The sequence below is a fragment of the Salminus brasiliensis genome, chromosome 19, assembly GCF_030463535.1.
Source record: "Salminus brasiliensis chromosome 19, fSalBra1.hap2, whole genome shotgun sequence".
In the NCBI taxonomy this organism is placed as follows: Eukaryota; Metazoa; Chordata; class Actinopteri; order Characiformes; family Bryconidae; genus Salminus; species Salminus brasiliensis.
In genome coordinates, this window is record NC_132896.1 from 15,245,642 (window position 1) to 15,259,731 (window position 14,090).

At 41.4% G+C, this 14,090-nt stretch overlaps 1 protein-coding gene across 1 annotated transcript; it reads right to left on the bottom strand.

The window, feature by feature from the left end:
• Nucleotides 1-1,414: 1,414 nt before the first annotated feature.
• Nucleotides 1,415-14,038, bottom strand: ubl3b (ubiquitin-like 3b). The gene is made up of 6 exons (XM_072663017.1): nucleotides 13,472-14,038; nucleotides 12,289-12,435; nucleotides 8,882-8,990; nucleotides 8,156-8,242; nucleotides 7,795-7,872; nucleotides 1,415-3,157 (listed from the first exon to the last, which is right to left on the bottom strand). The coding sequence occupies exons 2-6, from the start codon at nucleotides 12,313-12,315 to the stop codon at nucleotides 3,105-3,107; spliced, it is 354 nt and encodes a 117-aa protein (XP_072519118.1). The 5' UTR covers nucleotides 12,316-12,435; nucleotides 13,472-14,038; the 3' UTR covers nucleotides 1,415-3,104.
• Between the last annotated feature and the right edge of the window lie 52 nt (nucleotides 14,039-14,090).

The window sequence follows — 14,090 nt, forward strand, 5'->3', positions numbered from 1 at the left end:
CGGCCTGGAAAAAAAAGAGGGAAAACATTATGTTGACCTCAAACAATAATGTTATCAGAGTCTCAGGCTGCCCTGCTGCTCCACAATGGAAAACACATTGGGCACAAGAGGGCCAGCCTCTATCAGAGAGATTAAACCCAGTTAATAAACATTCTTTACTTAGAAATCCATTATAGCCCAGTCTTATGCTCCTTCTGAACAAGGTCAGGTTCTCCAAGAGCTCTTCAGAACAGCTCCCCAATGTACTGGACACTCTATTTTTCTTGTCATAGTTGAATAATGAAAGCTCAGTACACAGAAGTGGCATTCTGTTGTTTCTTCACTAAAAAGATGACCCTACATATCCAAAAACTGAGCAGAAGAACAGACCAATTCCAAAACCCCAAAACTGTTATGTAACAGTCTTTACTGATCAGAATGAATGAATACCCAACCATAAATCTGAGGGTTGTTAGTAGTCTGAGACAATCTTTGCCACAACTGTGCATGCATACATCTGCCAGACTACACAACGAAAAACAATGGGCCTGCCCACACGTCCCAGGTTTCATGACCACAGCTTTTCCCGAGGCATGAATCAGTGAAGGGGGGAATCAAAAGTGGTGCATGATGACGTGAAAGGCAGGGGAAACAAGAGGGTATCCCCAGTTAGGCTAAAAGCCGACCGAGTTGTGAGCCTTTCCAGTGCCTTGCTGTACACCAACTATTCAAAGCAGGGCTCACCAAATAATCAAAGGCCCACCAGGAAAGAAAATCCGCATGACTCATCCTAAAGTAGCTGTTTTTTTTTGTTTGTTTTTTTTGTTTTTTTTTTACTGTGCTTGTAAAACATAATCAAACAAATCATAAAAGAAGGTAGGTAGATGGTCTCACCTTGGGGGCCTGTGAGGGAGTAAGAGGTGTGAGTTGTGTGATGTGTCTGTGGGGAATGTGTGATTCAAATTAAATGTAATTTTTTTTTTAATCATATCCACAAATGACAAGAATGATGAGTGTGTGAGGGGGCGGGGTTCTACCAGCAGTCAGAAGACTAAATGGTTGACAGTTTGATTAAGAATATGCCTACAGTCCACTGTGTAAAGCACAGGAGTGCCAGGCTTCTCGGTTAAGAGTGGGTTCCTGATGGCCCACACTTTGCACAGCTGCTCTCTTTAAAATTCTTTAACATTCACTCCACCAGCATGTTATAATCAGTTAATTATGGTCTGCTCCTCCTTCAGATGAGAAGGTGAGAAAATGAGATGATAATATTAACCAGGCAATTGACTACCAAGCTTTTCGAGACGGCTGTAGTCATGTCCTTAAGATGCTGAATCAACACTGCCATCTAGAGCCTGAAGTTGAGTGAAAAAATAAAAATCACACCGCAAAGAAACCTCGAACAGGCAGTGCCTGTAAGAACTAGACAGTGAGATTACTTGAATTTTTTTATTAATTTATAATACAGGCTTTTAAGCAGATTGTTTTTTTGTTTTTTTACATTTATATTCTGAAGCTAATTTCATAGCCGTGACAATGATTAATACACACTCGCTGAGGGACGGTCACTCAAAGGGAGATCTGAGACAGTCTCCTTGAACACTGCAGTCGCCCGTGACTGATCGGTCTCCCGTATCATTTGTGACATCCCTTCCCAAAAACTGTCTCGCACTTGCACGCGTCAGTCAGCCGTTAAATGTGTACCAATTAAAACCTGAACTACACAGACACAAAGATTACAAAGGACTTTTTTTTTAAGAATTCAATTATTAATAATATTAATTTGCCACAATCAGAAGGCAAATGAAGGGGGGGAGAAAAAGAAAAAAGGACAGCATACAAACATGAGGAAATAAAACACCCATATTTTCTCCTGGCCCAGCAAGAGGCCCCATTAGGGGATGCCATCCCCTGTTCACTCTTCTTTGCCCTTGCCAATGCAGCTCAGCAGGGGGGCCCAGAAATCCATCGTGCTTTCCAAGCAGCCCTTGTAGCGGAGGCTTTCAAGCAGGTGCCTTTTGACACTTCCCTTCTTCTCATTCCTCGCGTCAGACGGCAGTGGGCGGTGGTCCCTCAGGACGTGTTAGCAGACAGAGAGCGTCTAAGGTGGCTGAGGAGAAGGGGATGGGGAGGAGTTCCCGACTAGGCAACAGGAGCAGTTTGTGTCCTCTCCTCAACATTTGGCAATCTTTTCACTCACTTTTCAGGGGGAGGGACCTTCACTATTCGAGCACATTACGGTTCCGAAAAGGCAGGTACACACCCAGGGTGAGAACACACTAGACTAGGGCATGCACGTGTTGACACAGCTGTTAGGGCAGGGAAACAAAAAAAATAATGAAATAAAAAAAGAGCCGCACGACAGAGTTCAAACTCCTGCGCTAAAGGCAAACATATGGGTGGTCATGGCATGTGCTTTCAGTCCATCGACGCTTAGCACTCGTCCTATGAAGTACAAATCAACAGGCTTACTTTCACAGCAGGCTGTGCTGGAGGTCATGCCTTTTGCCAGTGGAGAGGTAAGCTATCGTCCAAGACAGGATGAGATGATTAAGACCGCCAAGCACGACGACTTAAGAATCCAAAGTTAAGTGCAAGTCCAGGTTAAGGGTCTGTGATGGGCATATGCTTCAGCTGACGAAGTGGTAACCGGCACTTAAGAGCAGAGCCATGTCCGAATCTGTGTTTCCAATCAGAAAGCTCCATGTTCGTGAAGGAAGGGAAGAAACTTCCAGTTTCTCTCCTGAGTAGAACAAATCCCTTCCTTCAGCTCTTCCTTCACCCGTTCTCATTTTCCTTCCAGAATTCTGGGTATTTCATTATTGTTCCGTTTTTTTAAAAGAGGGCTATGTACAGATTCTTATCATGTTTTTACTAAGTAAAGAGTAATTTTGGCAACGAAAAAGATCAAACAAAAAACATATTTGAGTACTTGGCACAGAAAGTTCCCAGCTACTGTACAGGAATGAAATCAACCGAATGAAAAAAAAAAAAATCAATCTGACCCTCCAAGCTGTTCAGTAATCATTCAGAATACATCATGGGTTGGCAAGCAGAGAAAGGCAGACGGGGCTGAGGAACAGAGGGATGTTCAGGGGGAGCAGGGAGTTGTTTGTTCTTCAGTTTTACAGCAATAGGCAGCAGCTGCTTTCTGTAGTCTTCTCCCGGTTTCTTTGGCCTTAAAAAGAAGACAAAAGCAAAACACTGAGTGACATGCATTAATCACAGTCCGTCTAAACACCATTACATCAACCAGTCTGAAGCTTTTCCCCATTTGTCGGTTCAGACTGATTGTTACTGTCGAACATAATGGACAACATGAATGACAGGTTGGGCAACACAGTCCCTTGAATTAGTAATAAATGGAAGGATTTAACTAGCACTCTTCCTTCAATGACTGACTGCCCTAAAGCAGAGCTTTCAAAATAGTTCAGTTAACACATTCTCAAAGACCCCATCAAAGTGGGGTAGGGAAAAGAAATAAATACTTACACATTATACAGTCATACCTGAACATTATTACCACCCCTGGTCTGGAATGAACATGGCCCATTACATCAGCACTCTTACCATATACACATGTGGACAAAATTGTTGGTACCCCTCGGTTAATGAAAGAAAAACCCACAATGGTCACAGAAATACCTTGAATCTGACAAAAGTAATAATTAAATAAAAATTCTATGAAAATGAACAAATGAAAATCCGACGCTAATTTTGAACCATGCTTCACCAGAATTATTTAACTCATTAAATAGGCCTGGACACAAATGATGGTACCCCTGAAAATAATGTGACCAAAGGGACATGTTAAATTTAAGGTGTGTCCACTAATTAGCATCACAGGTGTCTATAATCTTGTAATCAGTCAGTGGGCCTATATATAGGGCTACAGGTAGTCACTGTGCTGTTTAGTGACAAGGTGTGTACCACACTCAACATGGACCAGAGGAAGTGAAGGAAAGAGTTGTCTCAGGAGATTAGAAAGAAAATTATAGACAAGTATGGTAAAGGTAGAGGTTATAAGACCATCTCCAAGCAGCTTGATGTTCCTGTGACTACAGTTGCACATATTTTTCAGAAATTTAAGATCCATGGGACTGTAGCCAACCTCCCTAGACGTGGCCGCAGGAGGAAAATTGATGACAAATCAAAGAGATGGATGATACAAATGGTAACAAAAGTGCTCAGAAAAACTTCTAAAGAGATTAAAGGTGAACTTCAAGCTCAAGGAACATCAGTGTCAGATCGCTCCATCTGTCGTTGTTTGAGTCAAAGTGGACTTCATGGGAGACGACCAAGGAGAACAAAATAAAAGCCAGACTGGAATTTGCCAAACTACAAGTTAACAAGCCCCAAAGCTTCTGGAAGAATGTCCTATGGACAGAGGAGACAAAAATTTAACTTTTTGCCAAGGCACATCAGCTTTATGTTCACAGATTGAAAAATGAAGCATATCAAGAAAAGAACACTATCCCTACTGTGAAACATGGAACATCTGTTATGTTCTGGGGCTGCTTTGCTGCATCTGGCACAGGGTGTCTTGAATCTATGCAGAGTATTATAAAAGCTCAAGACTATCAAGGGATTCTAGAGAGAAATGTGCTGTCCAGTGTGAGAAAGCTTGGTCTCAGTTGCAGGTCATGGGTCTTGCAACAGGATAATGACCCAAAACACACAGCTAAAACACCCAAGAATGGTTAAGAGAAAAACATTGGACTATTCTGAAGTGGCCTTCTATGAGCCCTGACCTAAATCCTATTGAGCATCTTTGGAAGGAGCTGAAACATGCAGTTTGGAAAAGGCACCTTTCAAACCTGAGACAACTGGAGCAGTTTGCTCATGAGGAGTGGGCCAAATTACCTGCTGAGAGGTGCAGAAGTCTCATTGACCGTTACAGGAATTGTTTGATTGCAGTGATTGCCTCAAAAGGTCGTGCCAAAAAATATTAAGTTTAAGTTTTAAGGGTACCATCATTTCTGTCCAGGCCTGTTTCAAGAGTTTATTTTTTTAAATAATTCTGTTGAATCATGGTTGAAAAGCAATGTCTGACTTTCATTGGTTAATTTTCATAGCATTTTTATTTATTATTACTTTTGTCAGATTCAAATTATTTCCGTGACCATTGTGGGTTTTTCTTTCATTAACCCAGGGGTACCAACAATTTTGTCCATGTGTGTAGGAGCCCTCTGTAGTTCTATAATTACAGACTGTAGTCATTTCAGCATAGTCATCGCAATGTGCACATGCGCACTAGTCACATTGCAGAACATGCAATACTCACATAAGGCTCATTAAATCATACACCTCAAGCTACACCTTGCTTATGTTGCCTGCCAGCCTAGAGCAGATTATATCTGCCCAGTATCATTTATCTTACTGCAATCACCACAATATGTTGGCCCATTGACTTTTAGAGGAATCCGGTGAAAATTCCTGTATTGTCTATTATCACAGAACAACAAATTATCGCAACGTCAGTTTTTCCAATGACTTGAAACCATACAGTAGTCCATCATTTCTCTGCATACTTTGATATCCTCCCATCACCCTGTTCATCAATGGTCAAGACACCACAGAACAACCACAGAGTGAGCAGGTATTATTGGAGCGGTGGTTTATTCTCAGCACTGCAGTGACACTGACACTGTGGTGGTGTGTTAGCGTGTGCTGTGCTGGTACGAGTGATTAAGACACAGCAGTGCTGCTGACGGGTGAAAGGAGGCTAACAAAGTATGCGGAGAAACAGATGGACTACAGTCTAATTATAGAACTACTAAGTGCTCCTATATGGTAAGGGGAGCTGATATCAATAGCCAAGTTCATTCCAAACAAGGAGTGGTCATAATATTCTGATAGCACCATGGATATATTTTGAGATTCTGGTTATAAATATGGTGTGGATACCTTTTTAGTTTCACCAACTAGCATTGTTAACTTCTCTTTTCACAAACTTTTAGTGTGTTTGACCATCAGTTCTGCTGTACTCACGCCCTTTCATTGATGGTCAGCTTCTTACCACACAGTGCATGACCAACTATTCTGCTTAATAGACAAAATTACTCATCTTTAGCCATTATTATAGCACTAAAATATAAAAAAGAAACACACATTCGCCATGTTCGCCGCCATGTTCATTAAATTCAGCTTAAGGTGACTTTAGCTTTGTGAAATGGTTCATTATCATGCTGTTCTGCTGTTGTTCTGCTGATCTACCTTAAGGTTTGACATGTTGAGCATTCTGAGATGATTTTCTGCTCACCACAAAAGTACAGTGTGGTTGAGTTACCCGAGTTACCATAGCTTTTTCGTCAGCCTGAACCAGTCTGGTCATTCTCCATTGAGCTCCCTCATAAACAAGGTGTGTGTGCAGTCTGCAGAACTGCTGGATGTTTTTATTTATTTATTTATTTTTAATTACAACATTTGGAGTAAACCAGAGACTGCTGTGCTGAAAATTCCAGATGATCAGCGGTTTATGGGGGGGCATCACACTTAAAATCACCAGGATCACATTCTCCCATTAATCTACCGGTTGTAGTGAATATTACCCAAAGCTGCTGGCTCAAATGTATGATTTTATGCACTATCCCACTGCCACACGATTGGCTGAGTAGAGTAACAGTACATGTGTCCCTAATACAACATACATTCACTGACCAGTCATAAGCATCAGAACACAGATTAACTGATGTGTGTTCGCTGACATTTCTCATTACTTGTTTCCTGTTAGCTTCTTGTTCGTCTCAAAGTCAAATGGTAACATGAGGACATGGTTTGTAACACAAGATGTAAAACTCACTGGAATCAGGGAGGCTGCCTTCAGGTGAACTCTAGACGCACTATCCAAACATAAATCTCTGAGTCACATTATACACAGGTAATAGCTCAACCATTACATGTAATACATTGTGGAATGCAACTCTGTTCTTTCCTTATCTGGTAACAGTTTTCTTTTATGTAAGATAAGAGTGAAGCAGTTAAGACAGAGAACTTTAACTCATGGTTAAGCCTGAAGAGTAAAGCTGTTTAGTTATACCAAATTAATTAAGTCTCCATATTACATTTTTTTACAGACAAATTTCTGAACAGACACATTTTTTGCAGTCTGAATTCTGAGATGCAACGTTAGGTTTAGACATTTTACCATAAAAACTAGTACATTGCATTTGCATTAAAAATGTTACACAGTAACAGAACAAGTATGGTGGCAGCATTTTAAAATCTGATATTCATTGGCTTGTCTAGAACACCTGCAAGAACAACTCACAAATTAAGATTCAGGATCTCGTTTCAGGTATGACCTCTAATGGCCATAATGCATTTCAGATTAGATACAATGTCCTTTTAATTCACCTGAATGCCACACCCTTCAAACAAAGTCTGGTGCATTTCTATTACTCCATTCTTACAGCTTTGCTAGCATGTTTGTACTGAACAGGGATGACTAAAAGCATATCTTCCCAAAACGGCATGGGTCACCTTCCACAATTACAGTTATGTGCTACTGTGTGCCTCTATAAGCCAAACCGAGGACTGCTTAAGTAGGTATAAAATCAAATGGGTTAATGGAACGGTCAGTAGCTACAACAAATAAGCTGTTCAAAGATTAAACCCACACATCCGAGCGCTAATGGGCAGAGGCTCTCAAAACCATTGTTCCCTTTGCACATAGAAAGAGTTAGAAAGGACACACACACACACACACACACACACACACACACACACACACACACACACACACACACACACACACACACACACACACTTTTGAAGGGCATAAAGAGGCTGCCAAAGGGACAGTTCAGCACTTACCATGGGAGTTGGGCTCTGGCAGCGTCTCTCTGGCAACCAAGTGCATGACAGTTGTTCGGCCAGGGGGCAACTTGAGAGCTGTTCAACAAAGAGGTTACAGTATGTGTACAGTATACTAGTCATTTACATTTAAAAAAAAATTGTTTATCTCACTCAACAGACAGGTTAACCTTCTTTCAGTGTAATGACAATACTGCGAAAGAAGATGTAAAAGGCACTTGCAACAACTGGTCAAGCTAAAACAAAGATTTACACTGAACAATACTTAAAGAAAGAAAAGAGAGACAAGGCAGGCAAGTAGATGGGTGGGTGGGGTTAATTCTGCACCAGGAGAGTCTGGGTGTGCTTGTGTGCAGCTCACCTCCTAGTGTAACATTGCCATGTAGGAACCGGCCCTGGAAGATGAGTCTGAGAATACTGGGGCTGCTCACCTGCTCCTCTTCCCATCCTGCACACAAACACAACCGCAACTAATCACAGTGATGCAAATGGATGCAGATTGACTGAAGCAGGAAAAAAATTGCTATCAAAAACATTGAAAAAAACCTTCAAATATTGCAGCTTATAAAATAAAGGAGTAGAGATGACAACAATCTATAATTTAAAAACTACAAAAACTACTCCTAAACCATTGTAATTCCCAAATTCAATGGGGGAAATGCATATTTACCCTAATAGCATGTACTACGTATTAAAAAAAAGAAAAGAAAAAAGCAGTCATAGCAAAAGCAAATAAATAAATAAATAAAAACAGACAGCTGTACATATGCATTAGTTGATACATGGATGCAGAAGAACCATGCTGACTAGGTAGAGTACTATTATATGAATTTACACAAATACGACTGACGATTATAGAGCGTTATACAGTTCTCGCAAGAGAATACACAGTTCCTGGCCCAGAGTGGCAATGACAGAAACACCATCCTCTCCATTACAAGTCAGTGTACCATCAAAATAATTCTGAAGCTTAGTTAAGGTAAAACTGCTGCATAACACTGCTTTAACAGTCTCTTGTCTTGGAGCCAAAGTGAGCTGAAAACGAACTGAACCAAACTATACCAAAAATCAAAGTGCACAAACTTACCTGCTGGCCAGTTCTCAAAGACATGGCGAGCAATATCTGTGGCCGAGTCGTTGGGAGAGAAGGTAAAATCCTGAGTCTTCCCACTCACAAGGATCAGACGCAGGTTCACCTGTTACCGGGAAAACACCACACATTAAACAGAATCCAACACTTCCACAGAATCGACCCCAAGCACAGCATGACTCACTTCAACCCTCACCCCACATGACGCGGGATGATCTGAAGAGGCATCTACAGAAATAGGCATTCCTTCCTAATTAGATTCCTGCCTTGGCTTCTGGGGCCTTGAAATCGGCTGTTTCCTCTGAAGCTTCCTGTCAAATGGGCACATCTCCACGGTGATAGGACAGACATGGGTGGGGCCAAGAGAAAGCTTTCCTGCCCTCCGGTGATGTGTAATAGAAACCCCCTGCCCTTACTCCCTCTCTCTCTCCCTCTACAGGCTGTTGCCCTAATGCGATAACCCCAGGTGTCCCAGACAGCCCGGGACGGAGTTATTAAATTTACATGGCCCATGCATAAACTCAGACAGCAGGGGGGGGGGAGGAAGCATGGTTGATTTGTAGAATAGAAGGCCCTCTTTTGAGTCCCATTATATTAGAGAAAGAGGGGAAAAAAAAAAAAAAAAAAAAAAAAAAAAAAAAAAAAAAAAAAAAAACAAACAAACAACAAAAAAACAGCACAACTAAACAATGCCAGTAAATCCGAATCAACAATAATAGGCCTACTGCTTCAAGAGGTCATACACATGTCCAGCCACACTTTATGGGTCCAAATTACAGCCAAAAAACGACAATAAACAAGAAATGCTATTGCTATGCTATTGCTATGCAGCAAGTGTTCCAAGGCACTGATCCATCTCCTTGAGTCATTACCATTTCACAGTACAGACGGTCTAACATCTGTCTATGCTCTTCATACGAGCTTCAAACATCAAATCCCAGCAACTTTTAATTCTGGTCATTGAGTGCTGCTACAATGGCTGAATCTTTCACAATTTTACTGCAGAACAGGAGAGAAACCTGACTGGCTGTGCATTACAATCCAAAAAAGGGTTAACAGTCAGGCACTAAAATCTCACATCCTGTTTAGCAGATGTGTTAGCACATTCACCCCTATGATTCTCCATTAACCTCTGAAAGAGCTGGCTTCTGATGACTTCTACTTGCTGTTAAAACACATCAGAAAAGATATCATTTGCATTTGGAATAGTAATGAAAGCTTGAGTTGTATTTGAACAATGCCCCACTTCGAAAAAGGGAGGGTTAATGGCAGTGCAGTCAGTGGCAGAGCAGATTGAGGCTAGGAACCAGCAGACCTTAATACAGCTCCCAAAATAAAATGAGACCGTGCTTGCACTGAGAGTACCTTACAGAATCCAGAAAGAGGCCTCTTGTTCAGCAGTTTTGCCTTTTCCCCCAAGAATTTTAAAGTACTTTTTTTTCCACCATTCTTACTTTTCAGTGACTTCAGGGTTTAAACATTACATCACCCACACCCTGTGTGCAGTGCTTGGCTGCTACTAAATGCACTCCTTCAGAGCAATGTGGGGGGTGAGGGGTGGAAAAAGGTAAGCCAGCTGGTCCTGGCAATGCTTGCTTTAAACCCATTTGCTACTGTTTGGAGTGAAAAACAAGAACGCCTGAGATGCATACATTACATTTAAATTTAGACTCATTTTTCTACATATTGTATTGCTTTGTATTATTGAACATTTCACACACTGCATGGCACTAAATCCAATTAAACAGGGCAATTACACGTCTTGTAGCTCTGATGATACCCGTCACATGCTTAGAAAACCACACTCAGACGTAAAGTGACAGAATAATAATAATACGATCATAATACAGCCATGTTTCCCACGACGACAAAAAAAATAATAAAATCATGGCGAATTGGTGAATTCTGGATGTGCCCTATATTTGTTTTTTCGAAACGACTCATGTATAATAAAATCACTCATTTCGAAACCTTCACAGCACACTCATCTGAAACGTTCGCGAACAGTCAGCCTTGTCACAGCACAAAAAAAAAAAAACACACAAATCTATGAGGGTCGATTTGCATGTTGCAACCATGTGCAATGTAAGTAAAACACAGACCAATACAGGTAGCACCAAACATTCAATTACGAGGCACTCGCAACCGCTGAAAGCAGAAGTGAAGATCATGAATTTCCTGTGATGTTCCTCAAGCTAGTACAAAATACAATGGCTAATGTTACAGAAAATATGAGTCTACGCTTTGAGGTGAGCTTAGATGATCATGTACAGACAGGGGGGGAAAGAAAACAAAAAAAGCAACAACTCTGCATGACTTTCACATATAAATATTTAGGAGAACCAGCTCATCAGCAGCCGGTGGGGAAACCCAAACTTGCAGTCTATCCAGAAACTCCGGTCATGACCCGAACAGTTCCGTAATTCCTCCAACAATAAGACAATAAGTGTCCATAAGACAAGCAACACCTTTTCGCCTGCGAACAGACGTGGCCATTTTCATCTTTTAACATCACACAGGCCTACTTCCTATTATGAGACGCTTAACAGCTCCCCAGTTTGCATACCATCAGGTATCTCTGTTGAGTGCTGCTGAAATTTAGGGCACCCCTCCCCCCTTTCCTGGTGCACGTAGAACAATTTGACTTTTGCCGATAGGCTCTCAAAGCAGAGAACAAAGAGGACCGCTTGGTGACGTCATGCAACAGTCTGTTTACAAACACTAAGCCTGTCAAAGCTGAGGAAAGCCCTGAGAGCCCCCCCTCCCCCCCCAAGGGATTTAAGGAGGGGGTTATCAGCAAATCCGTGACAGATAATAGGAAGCGGTGACATTTTTGACAAAAACATTCACTCCCTGAACCCTGTGCACCCCTTTCTCTAAAACCCCGAGAAGAAAACAAACCGTTTAATCTGCCTCGGTGGCCTTAGCAACACCCTCTTAACCATATGACCCAATGCATCCTATATCCTATAGGCTTACATATCGTGAATCCCTGAGGGCATCTGTTTACACAGAAATGCATAAAATCAGTGCAGATGAACAAAACAGAGTGAATACTGTGCGTCACAGTGCTGAAATGACCCCAAAACAAGTTTGTCTATAAAATGGAGCACGAGAGCACCTAGAAGATCTGCACCTCCACGCCACATTTTCAAAACTTCTGCTGTATCGTCCTGCCCTCACGTCACAAGCTATTCTGGTCTTCCAATGAAACAGGACATTTTATAGCCTCAAATAAAATGAAAGAGCACACTTAGTTCCCACTTAATCCACAGATTAGGATTTCCGTATATTCCAGCTGTAGGCCGACATCAAGTCGTACTGTTCATAGCACTTTGTCTTAAGAAAAAAAGAAAAAAAAAAGAGAAAAGAGAAGCGAGTTTCGTGAACTGGAGAATACTCACCGTGTCGGATTCTCTCTGAGCGGTCATGGCTCTGGTCAAAGAGGAAGGGAGACAGGAAACAGCGATGCGTCCGAGGGGGGCAGACCCTGGCACAAAGACCCTGTATGTGCTTTTTCCCCCCTCAAGCCTTTCTCTGCTTTGCACCGCCTGGCACAGAGTTAAACATTCACAGCAGTCACAATGATGTTTACAACACTATGACTAACACAATGCGGGAATAAGTTCATTGTCAATATATTTTAAAAAAATAACACAGTATCTAGTGCCTCCAAAACGGCAATTACAGTAAAAGGGGAAGAAGAAAAAAAAAACAATAAAACAAAAACACCTTAACTTTCAATGGAAGTCAATGTAAAAATATTTTAAGTCATTTTGGTGCATTTCTATTGGTGCAGTGATCATAACATTTTAAGACAATGTCAGGAACAATCACTACATTAAGCGACAATATACTACACATATGCATGGTATTCACAACTATCACAGTGAGGTTTACAATGCAACAGTGTAAAACAATGGGGGACTCAATATGTAAATATGGTTAAGATGCATACAGTACATGTGTGGTAGTTTCAAGACATTACTCATACATATATATACATATATACACACACACACACACACACACACACACACACACACATATATATATATATATATATATATATATATATATATATATATATATATATATATACACACACACACACATACATTATATACACACACATACATTATATATACATACATACAGACACACACACACACATACATTATATATACACATATACATTATATATACATACATACAGACACACACACACACATACATTATATATACACATATACATTATATATACATACATACAGACACACACACACACACACACACACACACACACACACACACATATGCACATTCATATACATATGCACATTCATATACACACACATAGACCTAGACAGATGGATAGATAGACCCATCCAGGCAGACAGACAGACAGACAGACAGATTGCTATCTACATATATAGCTAGCTAGTGCTATCTAATCTGGACTGAGCATCATTACCAGCTGATTAGCCAGCTAGCTAAAATACATGATAAACCACATACTGGCTCAAGCCTTATGGCTATACACCCTGGTATCACTCAACCAGTCGGACAGTTTAAAAAGCCACATACCTTTAAAGTCGAGCGTCTTTGGGGGGTGAGACTGTCACAGTCTACTGCGGCAGCATTATCTGACGGCAGGAAAGTTAGCTAGCTAGCTAGCTTAGCTAGCTAACGTTACCAATAGCAGAGCAGCTAGCTACCGCACACAGGAACCAGGACGACGGCCGAATGTAGTACAGCAAGGTCGACACAGCATTAAAACAGGGATAATAAAAAACACTAGAGCACTAATGTTGGTGCTTAGTTCGCTGGTTCAAAAACACGGCAGACCGCTGTCGATAGCCACTGTCGCTAGCTGGCCTGGAGCAGCTCCACCGTCTGCCCGAAGCTGAAATAATTTCTGACTGCGGCAGAAAATAAAGAGGAACCGAAAACGACCATGGAGCCCCACCGGGGTCAAAAACACCAACTTTCCTCGATTCGAAACGTCGAACAGATCAAACCGAACCACGCAGTAACACAACGACTGGCTAACTGATGGGTATATCCATCATTTATCTCGACTATGTTGACTTGTAAAACAGCAGCAGCAGCAGCAGCAGCGCTGGGCTCAGATTAATGGCTGTGGATTTAAAGACAGGGGAAATCAGCTGGCGACTACAGAGGAAACGTAACCCGCCCGGGCGAG

What these genes read in the sequence shown, in the direction of transcription:
- ubl3b (XM_072663017.1), bottom strand. Translation starts at nt 12,315, where the DNA reads ATGACCGCTCAGAGAGAATCCGACACG. An exon ending in CTCAGAGAGAATCCGACACG is followed by an intron (nt 8,991 to 12,288) that starts GTGAGTATTCTC and finishes TCCCGGTAACAG; the next exon opens with GTGAACCTGCGTCTGATCCT. An exon ending in TGGCAATGTTACACTAGGAG is followed by an intron (nt 7,873 to 8,155) that starts GTGAGCTGCACA and finishes TTTGTTGAACAG; the next exon opens with CTCTCAAGTTGCCCCCTGGC.